Source organism: Stegastes partitus, unplaced genomic scaffold, assembly GCF_000690725.1.
Source record: "Stegastes partitus isolate 25-593 unplaced genomic scaffold, Stegastes_partitus-1.0.2 Scaffold510, whole genome shotgun sequence".
In the NCBI taxonomy this organism is placed as follows: Eukaryota; Metazoa; Chordata; class Actinopteri; family Pomacentridae; genus Stegastes; species Stegastes partitus.
The window spans coordinates 423,145-437,632 of NW_007578241.1; the positions used below are offsets into that span (position 1 = coordinate 423,145).

At 45.0% G+C, this 14,488-nt stretch overlaps 1 protein-coding gene across 2 annotated transcripts in view; it reads left to right on the forward strand.

Annotated features, from left to right (window-relative positions):
• The first annotated feature begins 3,716 nt into the window (after positions 1–3,716).
• The window catches only part of LOC103361531 (6-phosphofructo-2-kinase/fructose-2,6-bisphosphatase-like), a 17,081-nt gene continuing 6,309 nt past the window's right edge, over positions 3,717–14,488 (forward strand). Inside the window, exons 1-9 of one of the 2 annotated variants that reach the window (XM_008287634.1) lie at positions 3,717–3,921; positions 9,463–9,588; positions 10,702–10,798; positions 10,920–10,986; positions 12,214–12,288; positions 12,368–12,424; positions 12,692–12,813; positions 13,781–13,988; positions 14,335–14,481. In XM_008287634.1, coding sequence (XP_008285856.1) covers positions 3,837–3,921; positions 9,463–9,588; positions 10,702–10,798; positions 10,920–10,986; positions 12,214–12,288; positions 12,368–12,424; positions 12,692–12,813; positions 13,781–13,988; positions 14,335–14,481 — 984 coding nt within the window. In that variant the 5' untranslated portion in view covers positions 3,717–3,836. Of the gene's footprint in view, positions 3,922–4,401; positions 4,532–9,462; positions 9,589–10,701; positions 10,799–10,919; positions 10,987–12,213; positions 12,289–12,367; positions 12,425–12,691; positions 12,814–13,780; positions 13,989–14,334; positions 14,482–14,488 lie in introns of those variants that run through there. The other variant, XM_008287635.1, reaches the window with a different exon arrangement.

Genomic DNA, 14,488 nt, shown 5'->3' on the forward strand with positions numbered 1-14,488 from the left:
ACCAAACACCTGCTTTAAACTCCACTTCAGTAGGAAAACAGCTTTCTCTTCCTGTGAAACTCTCGTGCTCACCTGTAGCGTGAACCTTGATGATGCATGAGGACGGTGACGCTGATGGAATGCAGTAGAGCAGGAACGCCTGCTATCAGTCAGTACCTGTGCAGGTGCTGCAGGACGGTATGAAGGCATCTACATTAGCGTAGCGCTGCCACACCGGACAAAGAAAAGGAGCCACAGATTGAGTTATTTCTGATTATTTTGAGTCGTTGAAGTCGTACGGTGCAGTCCTGACGTCCCTCCTCAGGCAGCTTCACCACCGTTTATGTAAATCCTGGGTCATTAATACACAATCATTTATGTGAGTCTTGTTTGACTGACAACCTGTGATTCCTGTTGAAGACTTGGTGAAACTCACCAGGTAGTTTATCCACCTTCTCAAAGAGTTAACACGTTTAGATTCATGTTAAACTAGTACCTAGAACTCATCACCAGGCAGCTTCACCACCATTCACATTGATTTACGTCGTTAACAAGCCAGAGTTGATGTTCATGAATACCAGGAGCTCCTCACCAGGCACCAGGTGTCATCACACCACCTGATGTTTGGTTCTCAGGTTGTTGACAAGTCATGGTTTAAGGTAAATGAACACCTGGGACTCGTCACCAGGAGGTTTCACCAACGTCTGCACCTGAATCCATGTAAATGTTAACAAGCTTTGATTCATGTTAAATACTTTGGATTCCTCATCGGCAGTTTCATCATCATTCCTTTTGAGTCTTAAGAAGCTTGAAGAACTCCTCAGCAGCCAGTTTTACTGCATTTCATGCACTGATCCACAAACATCAGGTCATTACCGATAAAAGATCTGATGTGGAAGACCTCACCAGGAAGTTCTCCTCTCATTCACACCTTGATTCACGTGAATCACTGAAAAGCTTTCATCATGTTGGATAATCCCCAGAACTCCTCACCAGGTAGTTTCACCACCGTTACCCGTTGGCTTCATCAGTCTGTTGATCAGCAGTGATTCATGTTAAACACCTCAGCAGGACGTCTGAACTGAGGTCGACTCTGTGATGAAGGTAAAACATCCTCAAAACCAAGAAGAAGTCCGACTGACTGAGGAAACCTGATAACTTTCACTTTACTCACTCAGACATGCAGCCCAGACGTCAGCACACTTTTATCTTTACTTAACGAGAAAAACATGTTTTCCGAGCTGAGAGGCAGGAGGAGGCGAGTGACCAACAGAGGAGGTGTTAGATCACAGCAGGACTGGAGGGAGGAGACCAGACTAGACTCTGATTTATTTTAATTTCATGTCACACTGAGATAAAGAAGCAGTGAAAGATCTGTGAGGGCGTGAATATCAGGACGTTCAGGTAAAATGTGAGGCAGCAGACTGACCAGCTGCTGCTCTGTTTAACATTTCACTGGAGCTTTATTTGACTGTGAATCGGTGCAGATTGTCCTGACTGTGATGTAAAGCAGGTTCTGGACGGCGGCCTGGAGGCTCGCCGGGCGCCGCTCAGCGTCGGGGGAGAGTTGTGTTGTTCTAAAGTCAGCTGAAGGAGGTAAGAGCCAGAAAACAGAACGTCCTCCCACAAACTGAGCTCCAGGAAACATGAATCATCAAAAGCAACCTTTAACAAACTGATTTAAATCCATCCTTTAAGTTGTAAATAATTATTCTGATGACTTGATGTTGTGTCAACTTAATATCTGGAGAAATTAAAACTGAAAATTAAGTGACCTGAAAACAAAGTCAAGTTCAGTTAACTGAAGGAAAAAATGAGTTTAAAAACTGATTTTACTTCAAAGTTTTTAAACATGTTGTTTAAGCACAAAACACCTAAAAATGTAAAATGTAAAGACTTTGTTTAATCAAACTTGTGTTTATGTGTTCTGTGAGGATCCCGGGAGGACAACCTCACACACTGCACCAGTGTGGACGACACCGGGCCCACCAGAACCGCACGGCGCTCTGACAACAGCAAAGCCTGGATTAGTCCTGAAGGACAGACGCAGAGCTTTTAGGTCAGGAGACGAGGAGGAGACGAGGAGGAGACGAGGAGGAGATGAGGACTGTGCAGAGGCAGCTGAGGAGGAGGATCAGAGAAGAAGATGGAGGATCAGCTGCTCCAGGAGGTCTGGAGGGGCCTGAAGACCACAAAGAGCCCAAGACTGAACTGAACAGGGACCAGAGTGGGTGAAGGACCTGAACACCTTTTGAACTGGTTCTGACAGCCGGCCAGCCCTCCCCCGGCCCGGTCCACCCTGCAGCAGCCACCACTGCATCCGTCTGCACCCCCTGCTGTCTGCACCACCCCCACTGAGTCCCCCCTCTTTACTGGTCCTACCAACACCTCCCCTCCCCCGCAGGGCCCCACAGCCAGCCCTCCTGACCCGACTCGTCCCAGAGAGAACTGAGCAGGCTGAAGATCAGGAAGGTCCAGATGGCATCAGCTCCAGGCTCCTCAAATCCTGTGCAGACCAGCTGAGCAGGGTTCTGGAGCAGGTCTTCAACCTGAGCCTGAAGCTGGGGAGAGGACCACAGCCGTGGAAGACGTCCTGCGTGGTACCGGCGCCGAAGATCTCACATCCCAACGACTTCCACCGCTACAGGCCGGTGGCACTGAGATCCCACCTGATGAAGAACCTGGACAGGTTGGTCCTGGTGGGCTCATGGACCCGCTACAGTTCACCTACCAGTTTTGCTTCTTCTTCTATTTTCTTTTATTTCTTTAGGCAAACATAAACCTCCTATAAATGGACCTGAAACCTCAAAGTCGAGGTGAAAAAAACTTTAAGTCAATTTAATGAAGTTTCCTCAACTTGAATTTAATTTTAAATCAACTAAAGGAAACAAGTTCAGCATCAAAGGAGTCAGAACTCTGACAGCTTTAATGAGAGCAGTTTATCTAAATGAAGTTAACGAGCTCAGTGATGAGGTTTTAGTCAGACTCACTTCAATCCTCTGACTCGTCACAAGTTCAGCTTCAGCTCAAATGTTTTACATTCTGGTCATTAAACATCTAAAAACTGTTAAACAGCATGAACAACGAGTTGGAACAATTTCAGGGCTGCAGGTGGTTCAGTGGTTAGCTCCGTCGCCTCACAGCTAGAAGGTCGCTGGTTTGTGTCCCATTTTCTTTTCATCTTTCAGATCTTCCTGCGTGGAGTCTCCATGTTCTCCCCGTGCAGCGTGGGTTCTCTCCAGGTTCTCCGGCTTCCTCCCACAGTCCAGAAACATGCTGAGGTTAATTGGTGATTGTAAATTGTCCGTAGGTGTGAATGTGAGTGTGCTTGGTTGTCTGTCTCTAAGTGTAGCCCTGTGATAGACTGGTTACCTGTCCAGGTGAACCTGCCTTCACCCTGAGTCAGCTGGGATAGGCTCCGCCCCCCATAGTGAGGATGAAGGTGTAAAAGTTGAATTTCACCAGTAATCAACCCAAAGACTAATCAGCTAATCAGGAGGAAAGGCTGAAGCTACAAAGCTAAGCTAACTCAGAGGTTTGCTCCTCTGCGCCCCGTGAGGCTCCAGATCCTCATCCTGGTCTCACTGTCCCTGTTTACAGCGTCCTGGAGGCTGCGGAGCATCAGTGACCTCAGAGGAGTCCTGAAGGAGTCACGAGGAGGCGGGACTAGTCAGACCTGGAGGACTAGTTAGTGGATGGTGTGCGCGTGTCTGACCAGTCAGCAGACGGTGAACCGGCGCGCGGAGGAGGAGGAGGAGGAGGACGGCCATCGAGACGGACACACGCTCTGCACATGCTACATGCACTCACGTAACACACGGACACGGACACGCGCGGTCCAGGAATAGATCCGGAACATGAACAGAGCGGCGGTTACGCAAGACGGCGCGGAGCCGCAGGCGGCGGCGGCGGCGGGGAGGCTCCGGTTCCAGCGGCCGCACGGTGAGTGACAGCGACACACACACACGCACGCTCACAGACACACGCGCACAGCTGACTCCGGTGCACGAGCAGGATGTGAAGCAGCAGCTGTTACGTAATGACGCGCAGCTTCCTCTGCCTCCGGTCATGTGTGCGTGTCCGCGTGCGTGTGCACATGTGAAAGAGAGAGAGAGAGAGAGAGGCGGTGTGCGCGTGCGCGGCCCCGAGACGTACACTATTGATCAGTGTCATTGATGAATGAGCGGGGCGCGTGCTCATCGCGCCTGTTCGTATCACATCGATTAATGAGCTCCGTGCGCGCTCACACGCACACACATGTTCCGTGCTCACGCGCACACGCTCCTGTGCCGGTTAATGAGAGTCCGGTGGAGGTTCGGGGAGGTTCTGGGCGCCGCAGACCCGGAACAAGGCGTCCGTCTGCGGCAGCGCGCTACTGGGGGGAGGAGGAGGAGGAGGGGGGGAGAGGGGTGAGTAGAGGGGCAACAGAGAGGGGGCTGGGGCAGTTGGGGGAAGAGAAACGCCCACGTGGCTCCTCGTGAAGACAGAATGGAGTCCAAGCAGCAGAACGGGCCTCTGGTGCGGCGGAGACGCGTGCGCTGCGAGAGCACAGGTGAGCTGAGCTACAGGTAACTACAGCTGTGGTTGGAGCAGATTCACCTGCAGACCAGAAGAAACCGGAGTGAAGCTGGTTCCATGAACAGCTGCTCCAACCTGATCAACAGAAACATTGATCCTTTAATGTCTGGAGGAAACTTTAAGGACGTGAACACCTGAAGAACCGCATGAACACATGTGATCAGTGAGGACCAGCATCAGCTTCAGCTGTAGAAACATCCACACATATCTATAAAAGATGATGTTTTAGTCTTTAAATGCAGGAAAACAGTTTAATTGTCACACTTTAGAAAAGAACAAGCGGCTGGTGGTTAAAGCAGGTTTCTGATGTTATTTAAAGCTTTAATCTGGTTTATTTCTTTGCTTTTATTTACAACTGAATTAAATTTTATCAGTAATATTTCTGGATATTATCTGTAATTTAACAAAATGTGGAAAATCTAAAAACTAACTGTCAAACCATATTCAGACTTTTTGCCTCGTTTATAAATGATCAGTGTTCTGTCACATTACAGCAAATATTTTTGAAATAATATTTTTCTGATTTAAATACAGAAAAATTATAATATAAATATATAATTTCACACGCTGTTCAATAGATGTGATCAGTATTTTATTAAAACTGTGAAAATCTGTAAGATCTCAGTAAATTGTAAACATAAATAAATTACAGGTAAAAACTGGTCAAACAAATAAACCCACGAGTTAATCTTCAGTCAGACGAGTCTCCAGCATTGAACCTAATAATCAGGGATGCAAATTTCACCCAGAATCAATCAATCAGTTATCAATTAATTATAGTATTAACACGTAATATCAACATTATTCATCAGGTCCTGAACCTCCTCAGAGTCTCTGTCATGGTCCCGTTGCTGCTAAACTCCCACAATGCTCTCTGCTGCCACCATGAGCTGTAGTCTGAGTGACGCCTCCTCTGGTCTCTACAGGACTAAACAGGAAGAGGCTCCACCTGGTGGAACAACCAGGTACTACAGCTGGTCTACGATACGTTTACTGACATCATGACCTTCTTCTTTTGACTTGTCGGTTACTCGTTACCATTCTGACCCAATTCTGTCTCGGCTCTCGGCTTGTTTGTATTTCTTTTGGCCAATCGCAGTCACCTGGAGGCGGAGCTAAGCCCAGGCTGCAGGGATGGTGTCCCCTCAGAATGGTGACGGGGTTCTGATGGAGAGGTCTGTCATTAAACCTTTAGTTCTCAGAGGAAACGACCCGAGCAGCCTTTTGCACAACCTTTCTTCAGGTCGCTGCTGGAGGCTGTCGTTCTCCTTCAGAACTTCATGTGCTGCATGACCAGCTGATGAACCTTCAGGAGCTGCTTTGATCTGTTCTGTTAGACAAGAAGCAGGTTGTAACGATCAATGTGAAGCAGTTCCTCGTTGTTTATGTTGATTTAGGATTTATTCAGGCCAGTATTCTCATGACCAGCGCTTCAACCGTCCGACTAAAACGTAACTTTTTCATGTCGGAGTTCGGTTTGTGTCGACGTGAAAGCAACGCTGTCGTGTCCCTGATGAGCCAGGTGGTGGCAGTAGTGCTGCACGTTGTCTTAAAGCAGGAAGAAGAAGAAACACAACAACAACAACAACAACAACAGCATCACTCTGCCAAAATGTTGTACAAACGGACAATTCTTGGCTTCAGGTTGAGTAAACATGTACAGAAACAGTTTTATCAGAAAAATACAGCATGCAGAGTAAAAGTACGAAAATAATCAGATTACACGAAGAAGGGATTTTAACTTCTTTGTGGTTTTCTGGTTGGAGAGTTGAGAAGAGTTTAAAAAATCTTCCTGTTAAAGATGTGAAGTAAATACAAAGACCAGGAAGTTCAATTTAAACCTTGAATCAAGGGGAAGAAATGTTCATTCGATAAAATAATAATAATAATAATAATAATAATAATAAAAATAATAATAATAAGTATAGGCAAAAATAACAATAACATGTAGCAGAAATATTCAAAAAATGTCAGAAAAGTAAAAAATAAAATGTCTTACAAATATTAAAAAGTTGACAAAATCAATAAAATATGATCCTAATGTTGTGTTGAGGCTTGTACAACAATTTCCCTGAGGTACCAAAGGGATCAATACAGTTGTATCTAATCAGTCTGATCTAAAATACCTGAAAAAAGGCATAAAAAATGTCCCTAAATAATAATAATAAAAACCTTTCAAGTGTTAAAAAAGGCCCTCTTGTAAACAAAATTGTGAAATGTCTCAGAAATGAATACAAAATATAATAATCATTTTATTTAAAAAATCAGAAAAATGCCAGTAAAATGTGCTTTTAATAAAAACAGTAAAGCGTTGCTAAAATTTGCCCAAAAAAATCTATTTAAAAAATCTTTAAATCTAATTTTTATTTCATCTCAAAATGTGCTTTTAAAAAATAACAAATAATCATAAATTACCAAACAGATGTCAAATAAATTTCTTAAAATTAAAAGAAAGATGATAATGAAAAATCAGAAAACAATTATTACATAAAAATATTAAATGTGCCCAAATATTTATTACATTAAAATATATGTATATATAAAAATGTCCCAAAGGTTGTAAACAAATATCAGTGAAATGCCAAAAGATGTCTGAAAACAGCAGTTTAGATGTATTAAGCAAATTAGTTCATATATCAGTGAAACACACTCATGCCCAAAACAACAGAATGTGAAGCAGCGCCACCTGCAGGAGCTCAACAGTACCGACCTGCTGACACACTGATCTGATCCAGGAAGGACTGAAAATACTGAGAACTGTAAAAGGAATGTCAGAAAAGTTCAAAACAAATAAACACAAACAAATCTCACAGAAGTCTCTCGGTGCAGGTGTTGATTTATGAACTGGCTGATTTAAAAATCAGCAGCTGATCTCTTGATTCCAGATTCAGGTCAGTTTTGTAACAAACCGACGCGTTATTGGGCGTCAGCTGACCGGTCGGCTCCGCCTCCACCCGGGCAAAGTTTACTGAGCTGTGATTGGTCGAAGCGCTCCCGCCTGGGGCCGACCGACCAATCAGAGCCTCCGCCTCCAGTTCACCAGGTGAGCTGACTGGCAGTTGGCCGTGGCTCCGCCCACCCTGTCGGCGTGTGAGGGAGATCAAAGCAGCGCTCACCTGCAGAGCTGCTCCTCACTCGTACCTGAACGCCAGCGAGCTCCGGACTCGCTCACCTGGCGGCTGCAGCATGTCGAACGCCCGAGGGACGCTGCTGCAGACGCCGCTGGAGAAGACCTGGGTTCCCTGGAAGAGCCGGCTGAGCCAGCGCCGAGGCTGTGAGTAGACTCGTGGCTCGAATGACTCGCTTTAACGTGTTCAAACTTGTGCTTCAGACGAGGAGGGAAGCATTTTTGTGTCGGAGCAGCTCGGCTGGTTAATCAGCTGGTTGATGAGCTGGTTAATCAGCTGGTTGATGAGCTGGTTAATCAGCTGGTTGATGAGCTGGTTAATCAGCTGCTTGATGACTGGTTGGTATGTTCAGAGATCTGCAGGACGTTGACCCTGCAGGTGGCTCTGAGGACACCAGCTGCAGCAGTGAGATGCATCAGCAGCTTCACACTCAGTCTGCACTGTGAGAACCCGAACTGGCACCTATTGTGTTAAAAAAACAACCAAAAAGAGACACAACATGGCTTTAAAAAGACACAAAATGATTCTAAAGAGGCACAAAATCACTACAAAGGTGCAAAATAACCATAAAAAGACACGAAACAACCAAAAAGAGGCACAAAAAGCTAAAAAGAAAAGAAAAGTGATCATGAAGAGATGCAAAATGATTCCAAAGAGAGGTAAAATGACCATGATTAGACACAAAATGTCTTTAAATCGACACAAAATGATTCTAAAGAGACACACAATCACCACAAAGATGCAAAAACAGTGGCTGGAAAAAGACAAAATGACACAAAACAACCACAAACAGATGCAAAAATGACCAGAAACAACCACTAAACAACCAAAAAGAGACACAAAAAACTAAAAATAGAAGCCACAAAATGAGCAGCGTCGTGGGTCTGGTTTGTGGGTTCAGAGATCTGCAGGACGTCGACCCTGCAGGTTGCTCTGAGGACACCAGCTGCAGCAGTGACATGCAGTTCAGGATCATCCTCAAACCCTGACTGGCATCTATTGTGTAAAAAAAAACGACCAAAAAGAGACGCAACATGTCTTTAAATGATTCCAAAGAGACACAAAATTATTGTAAAGAGGCACAAAATAACCACAAAGATGCAAAACGACAACGAAGAGACAAAAACCAACCAAAACGAGACACAAAAAGCTAAAAAATAGAAGAAAAATGACCACAGAGAGATGAAAAATGATTCCAAAGAGATACAAAATGATTCCACAGACAGGTAAAATGGCCATTAGGAGACGCAAAATGATTCTAAAGAGACACACAATCACCACAAAGATGCAAAATGACCACAAACAGATACAAAAAAGTGGCTGGAAAACAACAAAATGACACAAAACAGATGCAAAAACAACCACAAAGAGACAAAAACAACCACGAACAGACACAAACTGAGCAGCGCTGTGGGTCTTGTGGTTGATCGGTGGTTTGTGGTTCAGAGATCTGCAGGACGTTGACCCTGCAGGTGGCTCTGAGGACACCAGCTGCAGCTCCTCGTTGTTCTTCAGCAGCTTCAGAAGTTCTGGTTCAGCCCGGTAGAGGTTCAGGTCAACGCTTTCTGTTTGCACAAGAAAACAATCAGTGAATTCAGCAGCTTCCCTGAAAGCAGAACGAAGCGGCCATATGAGTCCACCAGATCAGCTGTTTCCCCCTGTTTGTGCTATGCTAAGCTAACTAGCCGATGACTGTCAAGAGTTCTGGTGGACCGGGTTCTCCTGCAGCTCCTCAGAGTTCTAGTTTGAACGCCGTGTCTGTCTGTCTGTGTTCCAGCGTCGGTGCCTCAGTTCACCAACTCCCCGACCATGATCGTGATGGTGGGGCTGCCGGCTCGAGGGAAGACCTACATCTCCAAGAAGCTCACCAGATACCTGAACTGGATCGGAGTCACCACCAAAGGTAGCAACTGGCAGAGTCCAGGGTTCTCAGATTTATTATCTGGGACCCAAAACCAACTAATGTCAGACATCAGCATGAAAACGTTCCTTAGATCCGCCTCGTATGTTGTTAAAGTCCAGCATGAAGCATCTTGTAGCTCTGCACACCAAGAACCAGCATCTAGAACCTGTGAGCTCCAGGTTCTGGTTCCTACCAATGATCCACATCAACATTTAGTCTAAAACCTGGACCCTTGTCTGGTCCAACTTCACCTCATCAGGTTCTACTGATGTTAGAGCCTCAACAGCTGGTGAGATGTGACCAGAGACTGGGTTCTAGTAGAACCATGGATCCATCCATAGACAGACACTGACAGGAACTTCCTAGAGGCCATAATGCCAGCCTCAGTTGAAAATGTTGCACTTTGTTCCATTTTCAAGAGCCAATAATTATTCATGACTGTAGTTTTTGACCATTTTGAGTCATTTTAAAGGTTTTAGGTCCACGTAGACGGTTCTGAGTCGATCTGGATGAACCTTATGATGCTGAAGTGTTGTTTTCTGTAACTTTGGAGGATGTTCTGTTATTTTAGACACGTAGACGAGTCACTTTGGACACATTTCAAGTTATTTTGAACATTTTTTAGTCACCTTGGACAGTATTTAATCAAAAATGGCAAAAAATAAAAATAAAATCTTCAAAATGAGACAAAAATGACACAAAGTTGATCTCCAATGACACAGAAATGGTGTAAATGGACTCATATCAGTGTTTTTGCATGTTAAAACTTCACCACATCAGGTTCTACTGATGTTAGAGCCTCAACAGGTGGTGAGATGTGACCAGAGACTGGGTTCTAGTAGAACCATGGATCCATCCATAGACAGACACTGACAGGAGCGTTTTAGGGACACATCACCACCCTCGATTGAATTTTTTTTCCAATTTCAAGAGCCAGTTATTAAACCATTTGGCCGCTTCTGGATCCGTTCAGTCCTTCTGATCTGCTGGGATCTGTTCTGTGTCTCATCATGGTTTCATGGCCGTAGAGCTGCAGGACTTTAGTGAATGACCATCAGACTGTTGTGCATCACGGTGGAGGTAAATAAAACCTCATCGCTCTGTGTGTTCCAGTGTTCAACGTGGGACAGTACCGACGAGATGCCACCCGCTCCTACAACAGCTTCGAGTTCTTCAGACCCGACAACGAGGAGGCCATGAAGATCCGCAAGTACGAACCAGAGCTTCACTTACATGCAACACGAGCCTCAGATTAGCAGGAAGAAAGTGAAGTGTGGGTCTGAACCGGAGATCCAGACCCGACTGAATTATTAACGGTGCTTTGTGTTCAGGGCCTGCGCTGTCGCCGCCCTCAAGGACGTGTGCGACTACTTCACCAGAGAGATGGGCCAAGTGGTGGTGAGTCCAGCCTCACGCTAAAGTAAAGCAGCTACAGGATTCAAATTAAAATCAGAAAGTGTAGCTTTAGTCCTGCATTCTGTCTGGCAGCCAGCAGGGGGCGACTCCTCCGGTCGGTCTGATTAAACAAGTCTGAAATAAAACGAGCTCATTTTCTGACTCGCTAAACGTCTGGTTGACGAGTTTCTGGTCTCAGTTTGTAGCTTCAGGTCTCCGTCAGTCCAGCACCATGTTGACTTCGTGATCGTCCCGTTCAGAGGAAAATAGATGAAAGATGATGCAAAGATCTAAAGGACGACTCGTGATTGTGTGTTTTTATGGTGGTTTTGCGACTTTGTGTGGATATTAAGCTTCGTTGTTGTTGGTGTTGAGTGTCTATTTATAGTGATTTTTGCATCTTTTGTGGTGATTTTGCATCTTTGTGTGGATATTCAGCAGTGCTTTTTTATGTTGAGTATCTATTTCTAGTGATTTTGCCTCTTTTGTTGGTATTAGGCATCTTCTTGTGATATTTTTGCATCTTTTTTTGTGGTAATTTTGCATATTTCTGTGGTATTAAACATCTATTTGTAGTGACTTTGCATCTTTTGGTGGTGATTTTACATCTTTTTTTGCTGATCTTGCATCCTTCTGTTGGTATTAAGCTTGTTTTTGTGGTGGTTTTGCAGGCTGGGCTGAATTTGCACATCTTTCTTGGTATTGAGCCTTTTTTTCGGATGATTTTGAATCTTTGTGTGGATTATTTTTATTCTTTTTAGTGTTAAGTATGTATTTATAGTGATTTTGTCTCTTTTGTTGGTATTAAGCATCTTCTTGTGATATTTTGCATATTTTTGTGGTTATTTAGCATCTTTTGTGATCATTTTGTGCCCTTATGTTGGTATTAAGCTTCTTAGTGGAGTGATTTTGCATCATTTTGTTGTTTTAAGCATCTATTTGTAGTGACTTTGCATATTTTTGTGATGACTTTGCATCTTTGTGTAGATAGTAAGCAGTGTTTTTGTTGGTGTTGAGTATCTACATGTAGTGATTTTGCATCTTTTGTGGAAATCTTGCATCCCTTTGTTGGCGATCAGCGTCTTGTTGTGGTGGTTTTGCATGTCGAGCATCGTTTTTGTTGGTGTTCAGGGCCAGTTGTCAGATCTTCTAAACCTTTTTAGGTTTTTATCGTGTATTTACAGTTTGTTGCAGAAGCGCTCAGTGGCTGCTCTGGTTTGTGTCTTTCAGGTTTTCGACGCCACCAATACGACTGCGGAGCGCAGAGACGTCATCCTGAGCTTCGCCAAAGAAAACGGCTACAAGGTTTGTTGTCGCACTTCTTCTTTAGCTCGATTAAATCCGTGAACCGGACCGACGCTGCAGCTTCTGGTTCTGTTTGCAGGTTTTCTTCGTGGAGTCGATATGCGACGACCCAGAAATCATCGCTGAGAACATTAAAGTAAGTCGACTGTGGGTCATTCAGTCCCTGCAGGAGTCAAACAACAAACACTGACGCGCTGCACTGAGCGCGCTCACTGCCAGGTCACGTGACCAGCTGGCAAAACCCACAGCAACACGTCAGGATGCACATATGGAGGACAGCTTCCCTGCTGGCTCCAGTCCTGCACTTTCACTTCTGTTTTGTCCCGTTTTCACTTCAGTTTGGTCCGTTCAGCTGTTTGAACATCTGTACAGTCGGTTTGACTCGGTGTGTGTCTCTGAGCAGCAGGTGAAGCTGAGCAGTCCGGACTACGTCGACTGCGACAAGGAGGAAGCTGTGGCCGACTTCCTGAAGAGGATCGATTGCTACAAGCTCACCTACGTTCCGCTGGACGACAACAAGGACAGGTGAGACGTCTGCTTCTCACAGTAACGTTAACGTCCAGCAGCTTCAAGTCCTCTGAGTCAGCAGATTGTATCGGTGTGTTGTGCAATTTATCAGAGCAAGAAACTGTAAAAACAGGAAAAAATAGTCAGATTTTCCACTTTGCTCGAACTGATCATGAAGAACTTTGAGTTTCGTCTGCAGAAAAAAAAACAAATCTAAACTTAAATCTGCATATTTCATCAAATCACGTTGTTCTACACGTCTTGCTTAACAAAAATCAATCATTTGCGTTCATTACATTCTGTAAAAAAGATCAAATTCTTCATAAAAACAGAAAAAACAGTCAGATTTTCAATTTCCAGGCTCGTCCTTGAACTTGTTTTGTGTGACAAAAGCAAAAAGAACCAAAAACAAGCTTAAAATCATCAAATCACTTTATTCTACAGCTTTTTTATTTAATTTAATTTTTTTAAATGCCAAAAATAAACCAGATTCTGTAAAAACCAACAGATTCTCTCATGGAGGCCGATAAAGACTCATCAGTGACTCGACTTTGAACATTCGGTGACTTTTAGCCGAACTGCAGACGAGTACAAAGAGAAATAAAAAACAGAAGAAGTAAAACGTCTACAGGACCAAGAGTCACTTTAGCTTTTAAAAACTGACACCATTCATCAGCCAGAAACTGTGAAAACAGGAAAGAATGAGACTTGAAATGATGAAAACGATGAGACACACGATGATACGGAAAGAATCCGACAAAATGACCAAATTAGACCAAAAACAACAAAAATGAGTCAGAAAATGAGACAAATAACAGGAGGGAGATAAAAGCAGTTCTCTCTCCTCCTGCTTCATGTTCTGGTTCCTCAGAGCTTCAGGACTTGATGACAAACATGGACCTCAGAGGAGGACCAGGAGACAGAAGCTGTTGGACTTCAGCTTGTTCATGAGGTTTTTGTCCTTTTCTGTTTCGTCTCTTCTCAGGAGTCTGTCTTACATCAAAATCTTCAACGTGGGCAGCCGCTACCTGGTGAACCGGGTCCAGGACCACATCCAGAGCCGCATCGTGTACTACCTCATGAACATCCACGTCACGCCCAGGTCCATCTACCTGTGTCGCCACGGCGAGAGCGAGCTCAACCTGGTGGGCCGCATCGGCGGCGACTCGGGGCTGTCGGGTCGCGGCGGGAAGGTTGGTGTCCGTCGTTCTCTCATGTGTCGCTCTACAGCAGGGATCTCCAGCTCCAGGCCTCCTGAGCTCCGGGCCTGCAGGTTTCAGACGTTACTGCAACACACCTGACTCACATGAATGGATCTCCAGCAACAATTTCCCTGAGGTTCTACCAAAGGGATCTATCTATCCATCTATCCATCTATCTATCTACCTACCTACCTGTTAGTGATCCATTAATGTGAGTCCGGTGTGCTGCAGTAACGTCTAAAACCTGCAGGACAGGAGCTCACCAGGACCGGAGCTGGAGATCCCTCCTCTGCAGCGTTCCTGCTGTGGTTCTGAAGCTGCTTCTTCTTCTGCTCAGTTCGCCAGCGCTCTGGGCACCTACCTGCGGGGTCAGAGCATCAGCGACCTGAAGGTGTGGACGAGTCACATGAAGAGGACCATCCAGACGGCGGAGGCTCTGGGGGTCCAGTACGAGCAGTGGAAGGCCCTCAACGAGATCGACGCTGTGAGTC